Source organism: Centropristis striata, chromosome 2 (assembly GCF_030273125.1).
Source record: "Centropristis striata isolate RG_2023a ecotype Rhode Island chromosome 2, C.striata_1.0, whole genome shotgun sequence".
Lineage (NCBI taxonomy): Eukaryota > Metazoa > Chordata > Actinopteri > Perciformes > Serranidae > Centropristis > Centropristis striata.
In genome coordinates this window covers 29,785,057-29,805,380 of record NC_081518.1, presented here as the reverse complement: position 1 = coordinate 29,805,380, position 20,324 = coordinate 29,785,057, and the positions used below count along the sequence as shown (strand labels likewise).

The window sequence follows — 20,324 nt, the reverse complement described above, 5'->3', positions numbered from 1 at the left end:
CAGGACGAAAAAGGCAAAAAAACAGAAAACAAACAAACAAACAAACAAAAACACATACAACAGGATCCTTAAAGCTCACAGAAACCTGCAAACTCATCATGAGATATGATTTAAAGTTTCAACAAAAACAACAAAAACAACAGCGCTCAAACTGAACTTAACTATTGAACTGTTTGTTGGCTTCTTTAATCCTGTTTACTTCTACCTGAGTAATGATTGTGAACGCAGCAGTGATACTTTTAGTTCTCTGATTAAAGGATTATTATGGGAACATTTCTCCTTGTTTAAATTGGCAGAACTTATTTCTTCCAGCCCGATAACTTTTTATGAAAATGTCTTTAAGTGTGATTTAATGTTTTGTCTGAATGATGGTTCTCAGTGTTGAACAGAGACTGAGCAGTGACAGAGGAGATTAATCCCTCTGCCTGCAGGAGTGAAGCTCCTGTGCTCTTTCATTAGTCTTTAGGGCCATTTAACTCCAAACTCAGAGGATTAACAGCGGCCTCGCTGCCTTGCTTGCCGTGATTGATGCATCTGATTATGTTCATAAAATACTCTGAGAGGAGGTCGCTCGTGTCATGTATGAAGAACTGACTCTGTTCTCTCTGTAGCTGTGTTATTACAGAGACAAAAGCCGAGCGTAGCGGAAAAGAAAGTTAATATGTAATTTGCTGCGGTTTGTTAGGCGACCACGAGTCAGACAAGAGAGAAATACAGTCAGAGCTCTTTAAATACATGAATATTTACACATTTATCATGTCACACTGAGGACACAAGCACAGAATCATTACTGAAAGTAGCCTGGTCCGGGACTGTACTTTACTTTTTACTGCTACACACATCAGACACTGAAGAAACTGACATGAAGTCAGATCAGAGTTCTGTCTGCTGAACCCTGAGGACCACATGAAGCCACACCTGGTCCATGTGTGGCAGCCTGATCTGACCAGGTTTTGGATTATTTTTAACTCAGAGAATAAGCTGCAGTCGGCCTAAGTTGGACCAGGGTTGGACCAGTGCTGAACCACTGTTCGGCCAGTGTTGGACCAGTATTGGTCCAGTGTTGGGTCAGGGTTTGAAACATGCGACACAAAGTGGTAAAATTCAGTCCAGTCCAATGTTCGGCTTTAAACCAGTCTGAACATGTTTACACCGTACCGACTTCACTATAAAATCAGTCAGACTTCATCAGCAGCGTCACTTCTGACGAGTTAACCTCACAATCGTCACAACAAAAGATAAAAAGTTGCCTTCGTCTTGACCAAACTTTTGTCTGAATTTTTTTTCTGGATAAATCTCAAAACATATGTTTTCTCGGTTTCATCTCATTAACAGAAAATCATCTGTTCCTGCATTTCCTCAGTGTTAAAGAAATGATGGAGGAAGGTTTCTGCTGATGTGTTTCAGCCTCTGACCTTTGATCTCATCATCAGCTGTCTGATTGTTTCTGACGACCAGAAATATGAAAAACTCAAATGTTTGAGTTGTTTAACTACAAAGAAATGTTCATTATAATAACTTTCAGTCAGCTGACCAGCAGGGACCCAGTGTGTGTGTGTGTGTGTCTTCCATCCATCATGTTTTTATGTTTTAACTCTCCCAAGGTCGCTCAGCCGCAAATTTAATTATATCTCCGTTCTTATTAACTGGCACATTTTAAAACACTGGATTGCGGCAATTAATTTTTTTTGGACAGTTATCTCACACACACACACACACACACACACAGACACACACTGTGGTAGAGGCCATGCCCCCACTGTCTTTACTTTGCGTCCGCTTTTAAACTAAATAAAGACATCACCAGTGTCTCCATGATACAATATTAAAATGATTCTTAAGTCACAATACGATTTTATTATGATTCAAACATTTTGTGATGTATAACTATAATTGTCATTTATTTCCTTGTCTCAAGTGGTATATTATGTCCCCAAAGTTAAACTTTATCACCATGTTTTATATAATCAGTTTTCAGTCTGTTCATCTCACTTCAATCATTTTTATTACAGCTGTAAGTAAACCAGTCACCATGACGTGACGTCACCCATTAGTTTGGAAGCCTCGAGTTCGGCATTTTGGCCATCACCATCTTGTTTTTTTTGCAACCAGCACATGTGCAGAACAGATCAGGAGAAGAAAAATCATTTTTCTAAATGAACATTGGTCTCCTTAGAGCATCTTTTATTCCAACTGAACAAGACATTTTTAAGACTGAAATGTTCCTTAGATGACGTGAAAACACACTGTACACTGTGGTGGTGACCTGTCAATAATGCTGTAGCCCCGCCCTAACCCCTCGCCTGCTTTCTGCTCTGTTTAACTCAAAATTAACCATCATTTACTAAATAAAAAGCATGCTGTAATGAAGAAGACTTGAAACTAACAATTGAGACCATAAACACATAATGAAAGTGTTTACCGAGGTTTCTCATAGACTTCTATACAGTCAGACTTCTCTCTGTAGCTGGTTGAGTCGCCCCATGCTGGACATTAGACAGATAGCAGGATTAGGATGTCACTGTTCAGACCCAGAGGTTGCCTCTTGGTGATCATTTATTTTTATTGGTCATGTAGCGATTAGAAGTCTGTACTAATGTGAACACAAATAGTTCACACAAAAACTCTGCTTCAAACTGAAGAAGACTTAATAAACAAGTCTTTTTTTCCTGTGTGCCACATAAAGAACAATATCGGGCTGAATTCTTCGGGCTGTGGCTCAGTTGGTAGAGTGATTGCCCATTGATTGGAATGTCTGTGGTTCGATCCCAGACCATGGCAGCCTACATGTAGAAGTGTCCTTGTGCAAGACACTGAACCCCAAATGGCCCACCGATGCTGCATTCATCGGTGAATTAATTAATTCCCACTGGTGGCAGGTGGCATCAGTGTGCCCTGGTAGCCTCGGCAACCAGTATGAATGTGTGTGTGAACAGGTGAATGGGCGCCGTCTGCAGTGTAAAGCGCTTTGGATAAAAGTGCAGTCCATTTACCATATTGTCTCATTGACTTGTTTTTATTCCTCAGAGACTCGGGGTAGAAACAGTTTTGCTGTTCTGATGACGTGGTGTTGAAGTGTTCGTTGGACGGATCTCATCATCAGTTCAGTGTTTAACTGCAGATTTCTGAGACTAATTAACAGCAAAGCCACTAATGAGAGCGAGGCTGTTTGTTCTGTGAGATCAGAGAGCTGCAGGATTAACTCTGTTTGTCTTCCTCTGAGGAAATATTGGAGCATTCTGACAGTAAACACACGTTCAGACGACCACACACTCTTTAATATTCAGCTGTATGTTCGGCAGGTTTACAGACAGTGAGGATGAAAGAAGAGCTTTATGTTTTTAGCTTCAGTGACAAAGAGAAATATCTGTCAGGATCTCTGTTTAAAATACATTGTTAATGCTGAAAATGGTCCAAAACAGAATCCCCTTAACATTAGGCACCAAAAACACTGTCCTAAGGTTATAGGAAAAGACTTAAAAAAGGCTAATTTCAATGCATTGCTGACATGTGCTGACCCTTGCTGTACCCACTGTCACTCAATGCTGTAAAACTGTTCAATTTAGCCACTAAAACTACTTTCCGAAGGTTAAAATGTCTGCAAATGACTCCTGAGCACAAAAGACTCCACAACTTCCTGTAAACAAAGTGTCAGACTGTTACTTTAAACTGTGAACGTCACTGAATTTATTCACTTTAAGTCTCTCTACATGTAAAAAAAACAAAACACAGCAAGACTTTTAGTTGCTGCCTCACACGACCAGCTGTTACAGGTCTGGATTACATAATGTGATTTACACACACACACACACACACACACACACACACACACACACACTTTGTAAATCTCCAAATTAAATCTGCAAACAAATAATTACTCGAGTCAACGAGAAACAATTAATTGCGGGTGTCCTCTGAGGACTGAATCTGCATATCTAATGAGCTCATTATCATAACAGTGAGAGAGCGAGCTGCAGGAGCTACATGAGGAGCAGGAGCTGCAGGAGCTACAGGAGGAGCTGCCGGAGGAGCTGCAGGAGGAGCTGCAGGAGCTACAGGAGGAGCTGCCGGAGCTATAGGAGGAGCTGCAGGAGCTACAGGAGGAGCTGCAGGTGCTACAGGAGGAGCTGCAGGACCTACAGGACGAGCGTCAGGAGGAGCTACAGGAGCTACATGAGCTGCAGGAGGAGCTACAGGAGCTACAGTAGGAGATACAGGAGGAGCTGCAGGAGCTACAGGGGGAGCTGCAAGAGCTGCAGGAGGAGCTGCAGGAGCTACAGAAGGAGCTGCAAGAGCTACAGGAGGAGCAGGAGCTACAGGAGGAGCTGCAGGAGCTACAGGAGGAGCTGCAGGAGCTACAGCAGGAGCAGGAGCTACAGCAGGAGCTGCAGGAGCTACAGGAGGAGCTGCAAGAGCTGCAGGAGATACAGGAGCTGCAAGATGAGCTGCAGGAGCAACAGGAGCTACAGGAGGAGCAGGAGAAGCTGCAGGAGCTGCACATGCTCAGACTCGCATTAATCAGCTGTTTGACCTCCTCTCACACTGACACACTCAACAATCAAACACTGAACTAGAAATCTACTTTTGATCTTCAGTAACATACTCTCACACCTGTAAATTTCACTGTTTCTGTTCACCTGTTTGCATTTTAAATGTGTTCGAAAAAATATTTGTATAAAAAAGTGTTTTTTCTGTTTTTACTGACAAAAAGTTGTGTTGCAGCTAAAGAGACAAAGTGATGAATGTTAAATAAAAAGCTCTTCAAGTGACACATCTCCTCCTCCTCTGAGCGTCTCGCTGGTCGCTGTCCATCCGTCACGCTGCTCGGCTCTGAAGTGGTGCGGTGGCGCTCTGACAGACGGATATTTGCTGACGTATCACCGGGCCAGTCGGAGGTTGTTACCCCGCTGACTGATGGGAAACACAGCTGGGCCAGCCCCTCCGTCCTGATTAATAACCCTCAGCAGGGTGAAGGTTAAATATATATGTATCTGATTTTCTTTCTGAAATGATAGCAAACTTCTTTTTAATAGATAAATAGATGCTTATATAGTAATAATAATAATAATAATAATAATAATATGATGATGATGATCAGACTGGTTAGATTTATGCATTTAAGTGTAAAATCAAACTGTGATGTTATTTTAGAGAAAATAGGAAAATGTGAAGATATAAATCATATAACGTGGCATAGAGTAAAAATATCAAGATATTATTTTAAAGCTTACCATCCAGTGATAATAACGAACCTCCAGATAATTATTAACTTTATCTGCAGCTTCTCTCAGTTTCATATGGACTTTCAGCCGCTACTTTCAGTTTCTGGAATATTAGGCTATATCAAGTAAAAACAGAAGTACACATGCAAAAACTTCAGTAAAAGTAAAGTGAATGTTACTGAAAAGGGAAAAGAAATTAAAAAAAATTGGATATAATGATGATGTTATTCAGTACTTCAATCATTCCACTGTGAAATATAAATACTTCTCTGATCCTAATTTTATATTTCTTTCTGTTTAAATCGTTAATACTTTGACATTTATATCTGGTTTATAAAGCTTGTTTACCATTTATAGTTATTTTATTGATGCTTCTTTTTATTTTTGCTTCTGGAACACCAGAAATGTCTGTTGTGGGACTAACAGAGGAATATCTGATCTGATTTTATATGACAGGAACATGGTTGGATGACTGAACAGGACTCAGAGTGTCAGAGGTCCCCAAAGTCACTCGGAGACTCAAAGAAATATAAAACAACCACAAAAAGGAGGAAAAACAACTACACCACAATACAACAACAAAAACCCCAAACAATTACAAAGAGACACAAAAAAATACAAAAAACAGGCAAACACAGAAAGTCCTCAGTTAGGCCCACTGACTCAGAATTGAAGAGTTATTACGCTAGAGAAGAATTGCAAGACACAAAATACATTCAATGATCATTTCATCATTTCCACATCATCCCAGCACAAAACCTGCAGCACACAATCTGACGAAAGACAACAACAAACAAAAAATAAACCAACAACAGCAGCTGACACCGAGGAGGGTGGAGAAACATCAGAAACACAACAGAAACATTATTACCAGCAGCTGCGCACGCACACACACACACACACACACACGCAGACCGTGTTGTTCACTCACCGGTCCGGTCTGAGCGTCATCATGTCATGACGTGAACCTCGCGCACCGAGTCCTCCTCACTCTGCTCCGGGTCGTGGTCCTGGTCCTGGATCTAGTCCTCTGCTCTGTTATCCTCCAGTCAGACACTGGCACTCCCGCCGTTAGCATGTTAGCATCAGCCACCACAGCCGACATGCACCTGTAGGTGAGGGAGCACCCAGGTGTGTTGGATCTGGGTCACTGCAGGTCCCCGCTGGGCGGTGATTAGAACAGATCAATTAAAGAAGATGCAACCTGATCTGTCACAGCCCATAATGACGCCATTGTTTATTATATTGCACATTTGTTCACTAACAAATATATGAATTCTTATTTGTGTTGTGACTCTTTGGACTTGGACTTGTTTTGAGGACCGATCCAGATGTTCCTGTCGCTGATTCAGGATCAGTTGGACAGAACGTTATCTGATTGGCTGATTCAACAACATGATGCATTAGATTAGTTTGAGATGAGAAAAGAGAAAATATCATTTATAGCTCTGGACTTGACTGGACCAGGTCTTGGACTTGTTTGATCTGTTTATTAACTGATACAGCTGATTGGTCCGTTCTGCAGACTGAAACTCGACGCCACACCTTTATTTCCCTGCATCATTTTTACTCATTTCACTTTGTGTCGAGCCGACACTCCTTCTCCTCCTCCCCCTCCTCCTCCTCCCAATAATTGAGTTTTTTTTCTCCTTCCTTGCCGTATTTACCGAGCGTGGGCGGTGTGCTCGGCGTGCAGACCGAGCGGGGTCAGAGGTCAGAGGAGCGGCTGGCTAAACAGATCTGTTCATTAGCAAACAGCCGCTCACTGCGCCCAGCCGCCACGTCATCCATCACACGGAAACGCTTAGAGCAGCACACACACACACACACACACACACACACACACACACACACACACTGACCTCTTTCTGCAGGATGAAGAAGAATCCACTGAAGTAAAAAGTCCCACAGCAGTGTTTAAAAATACTGAGTTTATTATTTATTATGCAGAACGAGTCATTTCAGAGCAAGAAACTTAAATAAAAACAGATATAAAAATATAGAAATTCAGAGTTTACAAAACAAAAGTTTATCAGTCTGAACACTAACCTGCTGGTTTAAGGGAAGAGGAAGATTTTTTAAATATATTTTCAGCTTCTGTAAACATTTATTTAACTAAGGATTGGATGTAAATGACAAAAATAAAAGCACAAGACTTGATCTGAACATCTCCAGTCATACCATCAGTCAAGTTCACATCATTTGTTCTGCACATTATGAAACATGATCCTGTCGGCTGAAATGTTTCCTGATTCCTAAACTTGCTTCACATCACATGTTGAGGGTTCATTTAAAAGGCCTCATTTTATTTATTTGACAGGGACAATAAACAGCTTCTCAGCTGTACTAGATTCAGCTACAAGCTCATGTTCCTGCAGCTGCAGCTGTTTGTTTATCATGAAGTTTTTAAACGGCATGTTTGTAAAAGTGGAACTCACCTACCTCCTTACTGACAAGATATCATGACATGTTTGGTACCAATGGAAGAAAATGACAAAAAAGCAGCATGTCAGATGGCTAAGGGGCTCATTGAATCCACAAGATTCTCAGTCTGACCCGATTTATGCAGCTCACAGACTGTGGATGATGCAAAAACACTCAAATCCACCTTTTCTTTTATAGGCGAAAATTAAACATTTATGTGCATGGGATCAGCATAAAGTGGGCATGTCTGCCAAGGGGAGACTCGTGTACCCATAGAACAAATTCATCAAATTTAATTCAGATATCTGGAAGTCAGATGTTACGGGCCGCTTTGTAAATGAACATGTCAGCTTTTCCTCGTCATTATGCAGTTCCAAGGCTGTTTAGGGACATAATTTACTGAATGAGAAAAACTGTGTGTTTTTGCTTTTAAACTGCATGATTTTAGCATAAAGTGGGCATGTCTGTAAAGGGGAGACTCCTACTTTTGGGGCATTATTTCAGACCCTTGCTGACAAGATATTATGACATGTTTGGTACCAATGGAAAGAAGAAGAAGAAAATTGACAAAAAGGTGTGGTGTCGGATTGCTAAGGGGCTCATTGAATCCACAAGAGTCTCAGTTTTCCAGTCAGACCCGATTTATGCAGCTCACAGACTGTTGAGGGACCCCAGGATGCACAAAGATTCACACACAAGAGGACACAATAACAAATTTTACTGCATGTTATCAGCATAAAGTCGGCATGTCCGTAAAGAGGTGTGTACCTCAATTTAATCCATGAATCTGGAGGTTAAGAAGTTAAGGGACCTTTTTGAAAATGGACATTTGGGTTCATTAAATGCACAAAAGTCTCAGCTTTCCGGTCATACCCAATATATGCAACTTAAAGACTTTTTAAAAAAGAAATATTTAAATATAATGGCCAAAAAACAAATTTTTCTGCATGGTTTCTTCCTCAAACTGCTTTGTAAATGGGCATGTCAGTTTTCCCTCATCTTTATACAATTCCAAGACTGTTTAGGGACATAATTTACTGCATGAGAAAAACTTAGGGAGAGACTCATACTTTGGGGTCATTATTTCACCTTCTTGCTGACAAGATATCATGACATGTTTGGTACCAATGGAAAGAAGAAGAAAATTGACAAAAATGCTTGGTGTTGGCATCTCAGCTTTCCAGTCAGACCCGATTTATGCAACTCACAGACTGTTTAGGGACCCCAGGATGTACAAAGATTCACACACAAGAGGACACAATAACACATTTACTGCATGTTATCAGTATAAAGTGGTCACTCAGTAATAAGTCAGTTACAAGCTCATGTTCATCTCTCGTCGTTGAGCAGGAAACAGAGAATAACATAAAATGTACAATATAATTAAAGCACAAACATAAAAGGTTGCAGAAAAATAGGAGAATAAAATTAAGATTACGAGCAGTTCATGTTCATTAAACAACAGGAGAAATCTTCTAGTTTCTGCAGCTGTTTGTTTATCATGAAGCTGAAACACGAAAACAGTGAAATTATCAGATTAAACAAATTAAAAGTGTTTTGTTGTTTCTGCCTCTGCCTCTACAGCTGACAGGCTGCAGGGTTCAACAGGTTCAATATACTATAGAATTGTCTTTAAACTGTTTTAAATGGCATTTGGTCACAGAGGATTTGCAATTTATCGAATTGTGTTTTATTTACTTTTCTTTACATTGTAAACTTTATTTACTGCTGGATGATCTTCAAACAGAAGAAAAGAGTTGGCTGGATAAAACTCCACACATCTCATTACCACCTAATTAAATTAAACTAATGAACATGCTATCATGTTATCGTGTTTACCAGAGCCGGCCCAAGGCATAAGCAAACTAACCGACTGCTTAGGGCCCCGTGGCCACTAGGGGGCCCCCAAGAGCAACTAACAAAAAATATGTACATATTTTGTTTAATATTTTGCATGCATGAGTGACACTGTCTATATGATCAAAGATATATTATTGTACAAAAATACAATTTATTGTCAACAACGCCAAGATAAAGGAATGTTTTCACGTTTTTCCAAAAATAATAAACCAGATGACACTTTTACTGTAAAAACAATGCTTTACCATTTGGATTGTTGTGTAAATCAACCCCAAGTCACTCTATAGTTGAATGTGATACATTTTTAGATTAAAAAACACATGTGACACCCTGGACATCATTCATTCATTGGTATCATTTGTATCATTATTGTATTGGTATTATTTATGTAATTAACTGGGCCACCCCCATAAATGTGTGAAGACATATCAGGCTGACAATAGGATAATGTAAACAACACTGCCAGAGCCGCAATGAGTTTGTAGTAGGTGTGTTAATGATCAACAATCAATATTATTGGCAGAAATAGAGGGCCCCGAAATTGAATTTTGCTTAGGGCCCCATGGAGGCTTGGGCCGGCTCTGGTGTTTACTCTTGTAAACTTTCTGAACTATTTTAATGATGTCTTCTCTAAATTTATCATCTATAATCTGATCTTAATCTATAATAATATCTGTGTTTGTTGTTATTATGAGTTATTGATCTAAATATGCAGATTAACTTGTAACTAAAGTTATGAAATAAATTAAGTCAAGTAGAAAGTGCAGAATGTGGCTTCTTTATAGAGAAGCAGAAAAAACAACTAAATTAAAGTAGAAATACCTCAAAATTACACGACTTGGATAATACTTTTTCCATATGAGTCTTTTTACATATAATCTACATGAGAAACTGATCATTTTTTATTGAAACAGATGTTCACTTTCATAGAAAATGTAAATGAATATTATGGCCTTAATTATCTATATTATATCATCGATATATATTTTTATTTTCAAAGAGAAATTAGTAAAGATATAATTACAGTTATCCGTCAGTGTGATATTAAACATAATTATAAAGTTTTTTTTGCAGAAATTATACAGCAATACTATTTGAATACATTTATTTTACATTATATTTCATATCAATGTGATTATAATAAGTAATTTGGTATAAATGCAAATAAATGTATAAACATAATGTGCAGACAAGGTTTACCTGCTGTTTCCTCTGTGTTGAAATCAAAGCAAAGAGCCTTAAAGTTAATAAATCTGATGTTAATATTAATAACTTTAAAAAAACATCAGAGAAACAGAAAGAGACTCGTTTTCTTCTTCTGTCCCAAACCGCAGCTGAACAAACTGAACAGATTTTTCCTGTCTGATGTTTTGCTGCCATCTAGTGGATTCATCATGAACTCCTCCACAATTTGATTCTTCAGCTGCAGATTCAACATTTAATATAAAAGACAACAGAATAAACTCAAGAAAATAATAAAATCAGTCAGAATGGAAAAAATCTGATCATTATTTTAGTTAATAAATAAATACAATTAAAGTTTATGAGAGTTTAGAACATTATAAGTATAACATTACTCATTAAGTTACGGCAGCAGTTTCTTGGGTTGAAACCATTTGTTACACACATTTTAGTTCAAAATGACCCCATTTTTGAACACTTGAGACTCATTAAAAATACTGATTGATTCCTGTTAAAAGTCACTTTAGGGAAGCTGGAACACTTCACATCATTAAATACCCTCCTCACCATTTATTTCCTATCCAGCTTATCGTTTCATGTCGGAAGGACAGAAGACAGAACCCGTCTGTGTTTTAAATAAAGTTTTTATTAAAGATGATCCAGCTCAATAATAACAGCAAACTGAACACAAACCTCCTGTAAACTGCTCGTAATAAAAAAAATGGTGCAGGTACAGTGATTGGTCCACTCCGACACACACACACTCTCACACACACACACACACACACACACACACACACACACACACACACACACACACACTCTCACACACACACACACACACACACACACACACACACACACACTCACACACACTCACACACACTCACACACACACACTCTCAGCTGTGACTCTGCTGTAATAAATTATATGTACAGTCCAGGTCCATCTGTGGCTCCATCTGACACCAAGACACACACACACACACACAGAGTCGTCCCTCTGCACTGTCGGAGTCTGCAGAGAGAAAACAAAAATAATAACATTAACTACGGAGAGAACAGCCACAGAAGAGGAAATTACAACTATACAAAGTGAAAGTAGTCTGTTAGTACTGAGTTTAAGTTTTATTTGTAGAGAAATGTTCGATGGACATTTAACCACACTAAAATCACAGGTAGTATACAGCATATTAATAGTGCAGTATAAGATTAAACAGCATGATGTTTACATTAATAGTTCAATATATTATCAGAGCCCGGAAGATATTATCAGTATCAGTGTTTATGCTGTCTAATATGTGCCGTCATGAATCAATATATAATGCAGAATATGTTGCTTGGTGTGCTGTAGAAATGGTGTTAGCCATTCTTTTTTTTAATTCTTTTTTTTTTAATGGTTCCTATTCCTATTTATTCTCTTTGTTATTTATTCTTCTCAGTAATCATTTATAGAATTGTTTGTATAATTTATAATAATGTATAACAATGTTAAATATTATTAAATAAAAGGTTACTGTTTGAGAAAGTAGCTCTCTCAGTACCTGTCCACATAAATAACCTCGATTTTCATTCCAGCTGAAAAAAATTACTATATGGTTATATATGAATTTTCCCTCTAAAATCAGCATCAGTCTCAAAAATCCCTCTTCAGCCAGGCTCTATATATTATTCATCAGTATGATGTTTGATGTTTGTGATTGTGGTTTAATTAAAGAGTGTGTTTTATGCACTAAGCAATACAAGTGTAGGTATTTGACACTGCACAAAAAATAATAATGCAACAAAATCAGTGTTGCTGCTGATCATTGACAAGTTCCAGGCTGCAATATGTCAACTATTTTTTTTCAAACTTTGCATGTAGTATATTGAAAATAATCCATATCTTCAGTTTTTTCTTTTAAAAACATGGTGGCATCATGACAAACCTGGCATTTAAATGGTTAAAATATTTAAAAATCAATTAGTGTTTGATATTAACTATTAGGTCAGATGTAGGTGAAACAATGTTGACAAGCATCAGGTCAGATGTACAATGAAAGTGGAATATAATAATGTATCATTTTTTATAGCTTGCTTTTAAAGAGCGCGTTTTATGCACCAAGTAGTAAGAGTGTGCATTAAATTTGAACGGCCCAGAGGATTAAATAAGCCCCTTTGGATTGTGTTGTAATTTCTCTTTAAAGTTGCAAAAAACTAAAGTGATTTCCACGTCTCCTTCATTATGGAACCGTCCGACCTAAATACAGATCTGGAGTAGATACAATAACGCATTTTTAGGACGATATATTTTACCAGAAACAATGACGATAAACAATAGTATTGTTGATGTTGTTTTTTCATGCCGCTGATATATTGATATTGGAGCATGATAAATTAAAATACATCCTTTTTTAGAGCAAATAACTTTTATTTTTTCGAATACTGAACATTGGCGTTGAAATGTAGAACAATAAATAAAATATCTTAGATGAATAAAAAATATAAATAAAACAGACAGGCTCTATAAGTTTTTTTAGGCAATTTGTGCTGCCTATCAAAAGTCTGCAGCATTTCTCTAAACGCTGGTTTCTCCACAGTATTGAATGGCTGCATCTTTTTCACTATAAAGCGAGTCACGCTATCTGTGAGCGTGACCCATTTTGTGCTGTCACGTTTATATTTGCATTTTTTGGCGAAGATATCCTTAATTGCAAGTTGTCGTTTAATGGAGGGTGCTCCATGTCGCGCGGCTTCACCGTGTTTTCTGTTCCCAGCTGAAGAAATTGGATGGATGATTGCGTTTTAAATGGACGTTGAGGTTTGTTGTGTTACCACTTTTTGTTGCGACTATCTTCATACAGATTAGAAATACCGGCTCGTTGATGTTAGCGGGCTCTCCACGTTCATCTGGCTTGAATCCAAAATTCCAAGATTCCATTTATAACACTCAACTTTCTTTCTCTCCGCTTCACCTGCATCAATGCTGTCCACACCGTGTGTGTGTGTGTGTGTGTGTGAGCCCCGCCTCCCCGCAAGTTCGGGAAAAACTATTGCGTCCATTTTTGTTTATTGAACGATAAGTCGATATATTGATTATCGTGACAGGCCTAATATGGAGTTTCATGTTTTGACTAAACAGGAGTCAATAACAGCGCAGTGAGTGGTAAAATTGAAATATTAACTTAAGAATTGACTTGTTACAGCATTCTGGTGTCTGCAATTTCTATATTTCTATAATATGACAGTGATAGATCATCATTTATTACATTCTCTGCAAAATCCACTGAAAGAATATTTGTGGATAAAATAACCAGAAGGGAATTATGATCCCATAAACAAAATATTGCCATAGATCAGTCCCGATTATTAATTTATTGAACGAATACAGGCAGAGGTATCTGAGCAGCACAAACAGTCTCTGTGTCTCTGTCTTTATAAAAAATATGAAATGTAATAACTTTATACTCATCATTTATCATTTTTGTTCTGGGTCGACTCGCTCTTCCCGTCACAGGCAACTATCTTGACCTTGTCGACCTTCACGAGGTCCGTCACCTCCCTGAACTCCACGTCGTTGAGGACGAATGTCCACACGTTGTCACAGAACCTGTAGGTGTTCAGAGAGCCCTGAGGACGGAGACAGAAACACTGAGTGAGTTTAACTGTCCAACACTACCTGACAGCCGAGGACAGTGACTCAATTTCAACACGACTTCTATTACACTTTACTATTCCAGTTAAATCAGCTTTATATTTTATACTCCACTACATCTCAGAGGTAAATATCATACTTTATACTGCAGCTTCAGTTACTCTCTGCTTACATGAAACTACGTATCTCGTGATGTGGTGATGTTGAATATTTCTTTTCCTTTTGCTGGAGATAAAATTCTCCTCCTTCGGCTAAATAAACGCTCTTGGATCAGGTAGAAAAGCCTTCGTCACAAATCTGTTTTTCTGACTTTTTTTTTAGAGATATGTGGTTCTCACAGGACAGTCACACCACAGATACATGATGATATATAACATATTATAACAGTTTGCTCATAGTTACATGTTACTTCAGGGCTTTAACTTGTAGTGGAGTATTTTCACAGTGTGGTTTTAGTACTTATATGTAAGTAAAATTATCTGAATACTTCCTTCACCACTGCAAGCTGATATCCTCCCTTCAGGCAATTTTGACTATTGATTTTCCTTTCGTATGTAGTGAAAACCTCTCACCAGAGAACAAACTGTAACAGATATAATGATGTACCTGACAGTTTGACATTCGATCATCACTTTCAGATCTGTCTCCTTTCAACCAATGAGGAAAACTGTGATTCCTGCTTCATGCTGCTGTAGATGGTTTGGTTCTAGTTGCAGAGGTCAAACGTTTAGGAGGAAGACGTGGACTCACCCTGAAGTTGACTCTGTTGCGGACTCGGTTGGCAAGCGCCGTGTTGATTGCTTTATCAAACTGAAGGAGGACCTGAAGAGCCAGCTGAGGAGTTATCTGCTGAGTCTGACACACAACACAAACACTGTGGTTACAAGCTGGAACTATTGCTTATTAAACACAGTTTAGAAACTGTAAATTAGTGTTCATAGTAAAGATTGTGTAAAAAGCATGATGTCTAAAAATATCACACAGGACATCCCAAAGGAGCTGCAAACTAAGCATGTTTCACTGATAAAATTAAGGTCCAGACATCCAACAACTTAAATATTTCATCAGGCTGAAGTATAGAGTTAAAAACCACCAACATCTAAAGAGTGTATTGTAAAAATTAGAGGTCAAGGAACAAATTGATTGACAGCATAGTATCGCAATATTCTGTGTGGCAACATTATATCGATTCATGGATGCCTAGTATCGTTATTTAGCCGCATTGGGCTTACTTTTATGAACATACTGGGGATCCTGGTATCATATTAAACTTAAGATTCAAGGAATCTATAGTCAGGATATCGTGTCGGGAAGTTGTGGAAATAACGCTACAAAGTTTGTCTTTTTTTCTGTTTGATTCAGAAACATTTTTAGCAGTGAAGCTTGTTGTTTGTGAAGGTTTGATAAAATGTTGCAGTTGTTGTCGTCCATACGTGTTTGATATCAGTTCAGTTCAGTTTGACTGAATACTTTGTTGGTCAGTCTGTGGGTTTGACTCTCTTTGTGGACAAATAAAAATAGTGAAGTGAGATTAATACACTGAGAATTTTTTTGATTGGTCAAAACAATTATTGATTGAATTTAATTTTGTGGACACAGAATACAGTTAAATCGCAATATATTGTATCGGAACAGTCACCATATGGCAAAATGCTTAAAATCGCAATAATATTGTATCATGACTCAAGAATCGGGATAAAATCGTATCAAGGATTCTCAACTCTAGTAAAAATTTGACTTAAATCTGAATAAAAAGTTTCTGACAGCTTCTGGCAGGCAACCACAACGCTGATGGCTGCACAAAGGGGTCAGCTTTGTTAAAATTACAGATTTTCTTGTTTGAATTTTATTTGAGACATTTGGAATATATTTGGCACAAAACTCAACAAAATATTTAACAAAGGTGGAGTCGTTTTTACACGTTTTAATGCAGAAATGTACATGTTATACCTTTAATGGAGATATTATTTGTTTTTACAGCTGTTTGTGCAGGTTTTCCTGCCTACTTGTAATCATTCTGTGATAAAGACTGAACTAGATTAGACTTAGAAATTCACTTATCATAACAGCAAAAACAGAAGCAAAAGGTGTGGATATAAATTACGATATATGCATGATAAATGCCAATAAAGGTGACAAACTAAACCAATCGATGAAAGGAAAAGAAGACCTGGACCTCTCAGACCCAAAGCGTGTACCTCAAGAACCAGAAACCATCCTGATAATAATAAAGAAATCATCAGTAGGAGGATATAAAGCTTAAAGTCTCTGTTCGTCTCTAACAAACATCAGTTCAGGCTAACTAACTAAACTAACACTGGTGACTGTTTATCTGTATCACATTATGTTAATTATGTCGATAAACGGATACAGTGGATAGGAACGGCAGTAACTTAACAGTAAAGAAGAATAAACATGATATTTATATCTGCCTGGAAGAAATCAGTGCTGAGAGAAACCGCAGCTAACAAGCTAACTAAAATTAACCGCTAGCAGCGAGCTAACAGCGTCATTAACCGCCGCTGCTGCTGTTAGCAACATGCTAATCCAGGCTAGCAGCGAGCTAACAGCCGTCAGGTGTGAGGCGAGACTCACCTGTATGAGCTCGTCCAGACTCTCCTGCAGGCTGTTTCCCAGAGTGGTGTTTCTGTACAGCTGGTAGGCCATTATGGGAACTGCTCGAACAACTAATAACTACAGTAAACTATCCTTCAGATACACACGGAGCTAACGGAGCTAGCCGCTTCCCTCCACAACAAGCGCTTCCAATGGCTTCCGGTTTAACATTTCAAAATAAAAATACATTCAGACTTCGTGATTCGTGCTTTTAATTCAAATTCTGTCGTGAATATACTTTTACTACTACTACTACTACTACTACTAATAATAATAATAATAATAATAATAATAATAATAATAATAATTATTATTATTATTATTATTATTATTATTATTATTAATAAAATAATAATAATAACTAGAAAATTTCCTCTGGGGGAAATTTTGAAAGGGCCACGGGGGCTACTGCCGGTGTGTGTACACTATGATGAGATTCTTCAGAGATTTCAAACAATTAATACTAGTAATGTTATGATACTATTCTTCTTCAAGTATTTATTTATACAGCAACCTATGCCCTTTAACCTCAAAATGTGTGTGTGTGAAACATTTGTATCTGGAGGAGTGTGCGCGCTTACGCGCGCATATGTGTGTGTGTGTGTGTGTGCGTGCGTGTATCTTTAACTGTTATTACATTAAATGACCAGTGTGTGTGTGTGTGCGTGCGTGTATCTCTAACTGTAATCACATCAAAACATCAAAGCGTGGGGTCGACCAATCAGAGCAGAGCAATCAACGGAATTAACAACGGAATTTTCTGGCAGAGTGAAAGCAGCCAGAGGTGGGCAGAGTGAAATTTCTGGCCTCGAACAGAAAGCATTTTTGGCAAAACCATAATACCTATCATTGATCCGACTTCACTTTGAGCGTCCTGAGTTCTTCCTGAACCTCTACATATGTTTTTTTTTTAAGAAAAATGAAAAAACAGCTTTGTTAGAGCGATCTAAAAAAACAGTTAAATCTCACTTTTTCCGAAATCGTCCTGCGTTTTTAATATGGGACCCAATGAGGCTGTTGGTGGTTTTGGTGGCGCATCTTTGCGTCGTACGCCCAAATTATAACTCTGACAGCTTTACCAGAGGATTGTGAGTGAGAAGACAAATTTTCCTACATTTCTATGTATAAATTATTTCTGTAGAGTGGAATTTGCGGCCTGGAGTGCAGTTTTCAAATGTATTTTTTGACAGTTTTACCTCTCCCTCTACACTCTGAGCGATGACATCACACACTCTGACACGAACATTCCGTGCAATACACACCCATTATAATCTCAGAATTTCTCCAAAAATGATCATGGTCATTGAACAGGGATTGATAAAAAACTATATGACCTATCGAAACGCAAAGTAATCCACCAATACACAAGACTTGTGTCTACTGTTTAAAGTTTAAATGGAGTCTCTAGGTGAAATTATGCCGGAGAAGTAGACGTCTGAAAATCTTCAATTAATGTTCTTTTTTGCTCATTTTCTTTCGGCCGTCCCATTCATTTCAATGCAAAATTTTGGGCAGTTTTTCGCGACTTACGTCGCGAAAAATTCATATTCTGTAGAGAAAAGTAATAGCACACCGATCCCGATCAAACCGCACGTTTTGATATATAATTTGTGCTGCAACTCTTCGAGTTGCAGGACTAGTAGCGGGACGAAATTGCGTCCGGAAGAGGAATAAGAAGAAATCCACAGTATAACAGTAGTGCTTGGTGCTCCCTACAGCTATTGCTGTATGGGACCAGTGCTCGGTGCGATTGCCCCGAGGCCCTAATTAAAAATAATAATAATAATACTGTTACTACTGCTACTAGTAGGCCTACTCCTACTACTTTTTACCACAACAACAACAACAACAACAACAACAACTAGAAAATTTCCTCTGGGGGAAATTTTGAAAGGGCCACGGGGGCTACTGCCGGTGTGTGTACACTATGATGAGATTCTTCAGAGATTTCAAACAATTAATACTAGTAATGTTATGATACTATTCCTCTTCAAGTATTTATTTATACAGCAACCTATGCCCTTTAACCTCAAAATGTGTGTGTGTGAAACATTTGTATCTGGAGGAGTGTGCACGCTTACGCACACATATGTGTGTGTGTGTGCGTGTGCGTGTGTGTGCGTGTATCTTTAACTGTTATTACATTAAATGACCAGTGTGTGTGTGCATGCGTGTATCTTTAACTGTTATTACATTAAATGACCAGTGTGTGTGTGTGTGTGTGCGTGTATCTTTAACTGTTATTACATTAAATGACCAGTGTGTGTGTGTGTGCGTGTATCTTTAACTGATATTACATTAAATGACCATTGTGTGTGTGCGTGCGTGTATCTTTAACTGTTATTACATTAAATGACCAGTGTGTGTGTGTGCGTGCGTGTATCTTTAACTGTTATTACATTAAATGACCAGTGTGTGTGTGCGTGCGTGTATCTTTAACTGTTATTACATTAAATGACCAGTGTGTGTGCGTGCGTGTATCTTTAATTGTTATTACATTAAATGACCAGTGTGTGTGTGTGTGTGTGCGTGTATCTTTAACTGTTATTACATTAAATGACCAGTGTGTGTGTGTGTGTGCGTGCGTGTATCTTTAACTGATATTACATTAAATTACCAGTGTGTGTGTGCGTGCGTGCGTGTATCTTTAACCGTTATTACATTAAATGACCAGTGTGTGTGTGCGTGCGTGTATCTTTAACTGATATTACATTAAATGACCAGTGTGTGTGTGTGCGTGCGTGTATCTTTAACTGTTATTACATTAAATGACCAGTGTGTGTGTGTGCGTGTGTGCGCGTGTATCTTTAACTGTTATTACATTAAATGACCAGTGTGTGTGTGCGTGCGTGTATCTTTAACTGTTATTACATTAAATGACCAGTGTGTGTGTGCGTGCGTGTATCTTTAACTGTTATTACATTAAATGACCAGTGTGTGTGTGCGTGCGTGTATCTTTAACTGTTATTACATTAAATGACCAGTGTGTGTGCGTGCGTGTATCTTTAATTGTTATTACATTAAATGACCAGTGTGTGTGTGTGTGTGTGCGTGTATCTTTATCTGTTATTACATTAAATGACCAGTGTGTGTGTGTGTGTGCGTGCGTGTATCTTTAACTGATATTACATTAAATTACCAGTGTGTGTGTGTGTGCGTGCGTGCGTGTATCTTTAACCGTTATTACATTAAATGACCAGTGTGTGTGTGCGTGCGTGTATCTTTAACTGATATTACATTAAATGACCAGTGTGTGTGTGTGCGTGCGTGTATCTTTAACTGTTATTACATTAAATGACCAGTGTGTGTGTGTGCGTGCGTGTATCTTTAACTGATATTACATTAAATGACCAGTGTGTGTGTGTGCGTGCGTGCGTGTATCTTTA

At 38.3% G+C, this 20,324-nt stretch overlaps 1 protein-coding gene across 1 annotated transcript; it reads right to left on the bottom strand.

Moving 5' to 3' along the window:
- Positions 1-11,314: 11,314 nt before the first annotated feature.
- Positions 11,315-17,112, bottom strand: gtf2a2 (general transcription factor IIA, 2). Its single transcript, XM_059346130.1, has 4 exons — positions 16,918-17,112; positions 15,073-15,177; positions 14,141-14,297; positions 11,315-11,707 (listed from the first exon to the last, which is right to left on the bottom strand). Coding segments are annotated over exons 1-4 (336 nt in total). The 5' UTR covers positions 16,990-17,112; the 3' UTR covers positions 11,315-11,705.
- Positions 17,113-20,324: the final 3,212 nt, after the last annotated feature.

Excerpts from the sequence above, each read along its gene's own strand:
- gtf2a2 (XM_059346130.1), bottom strand. The coding sequence starts at position 16,989 with ATGGCCTACCAGCTGTACAGAAACACCACTCTGGGAAACAGCCTGCAG. Across the intron at positions 15,178-16,917 it reads GTCTGGACGAGCTCATACAG|ACTCAGCAGATAACTCCTCA; the intron begins GTGAGTCTCGCC and ends GTTGTGTGTCAG. Across the intron at positions 14,298-15,072 it reads GCAACAGAGTCAACTTCAGG|GGCTCTCTGAACACCTACAG; the intron begins GTGAGTCCACGT and ends CTCCGTCCTCAG.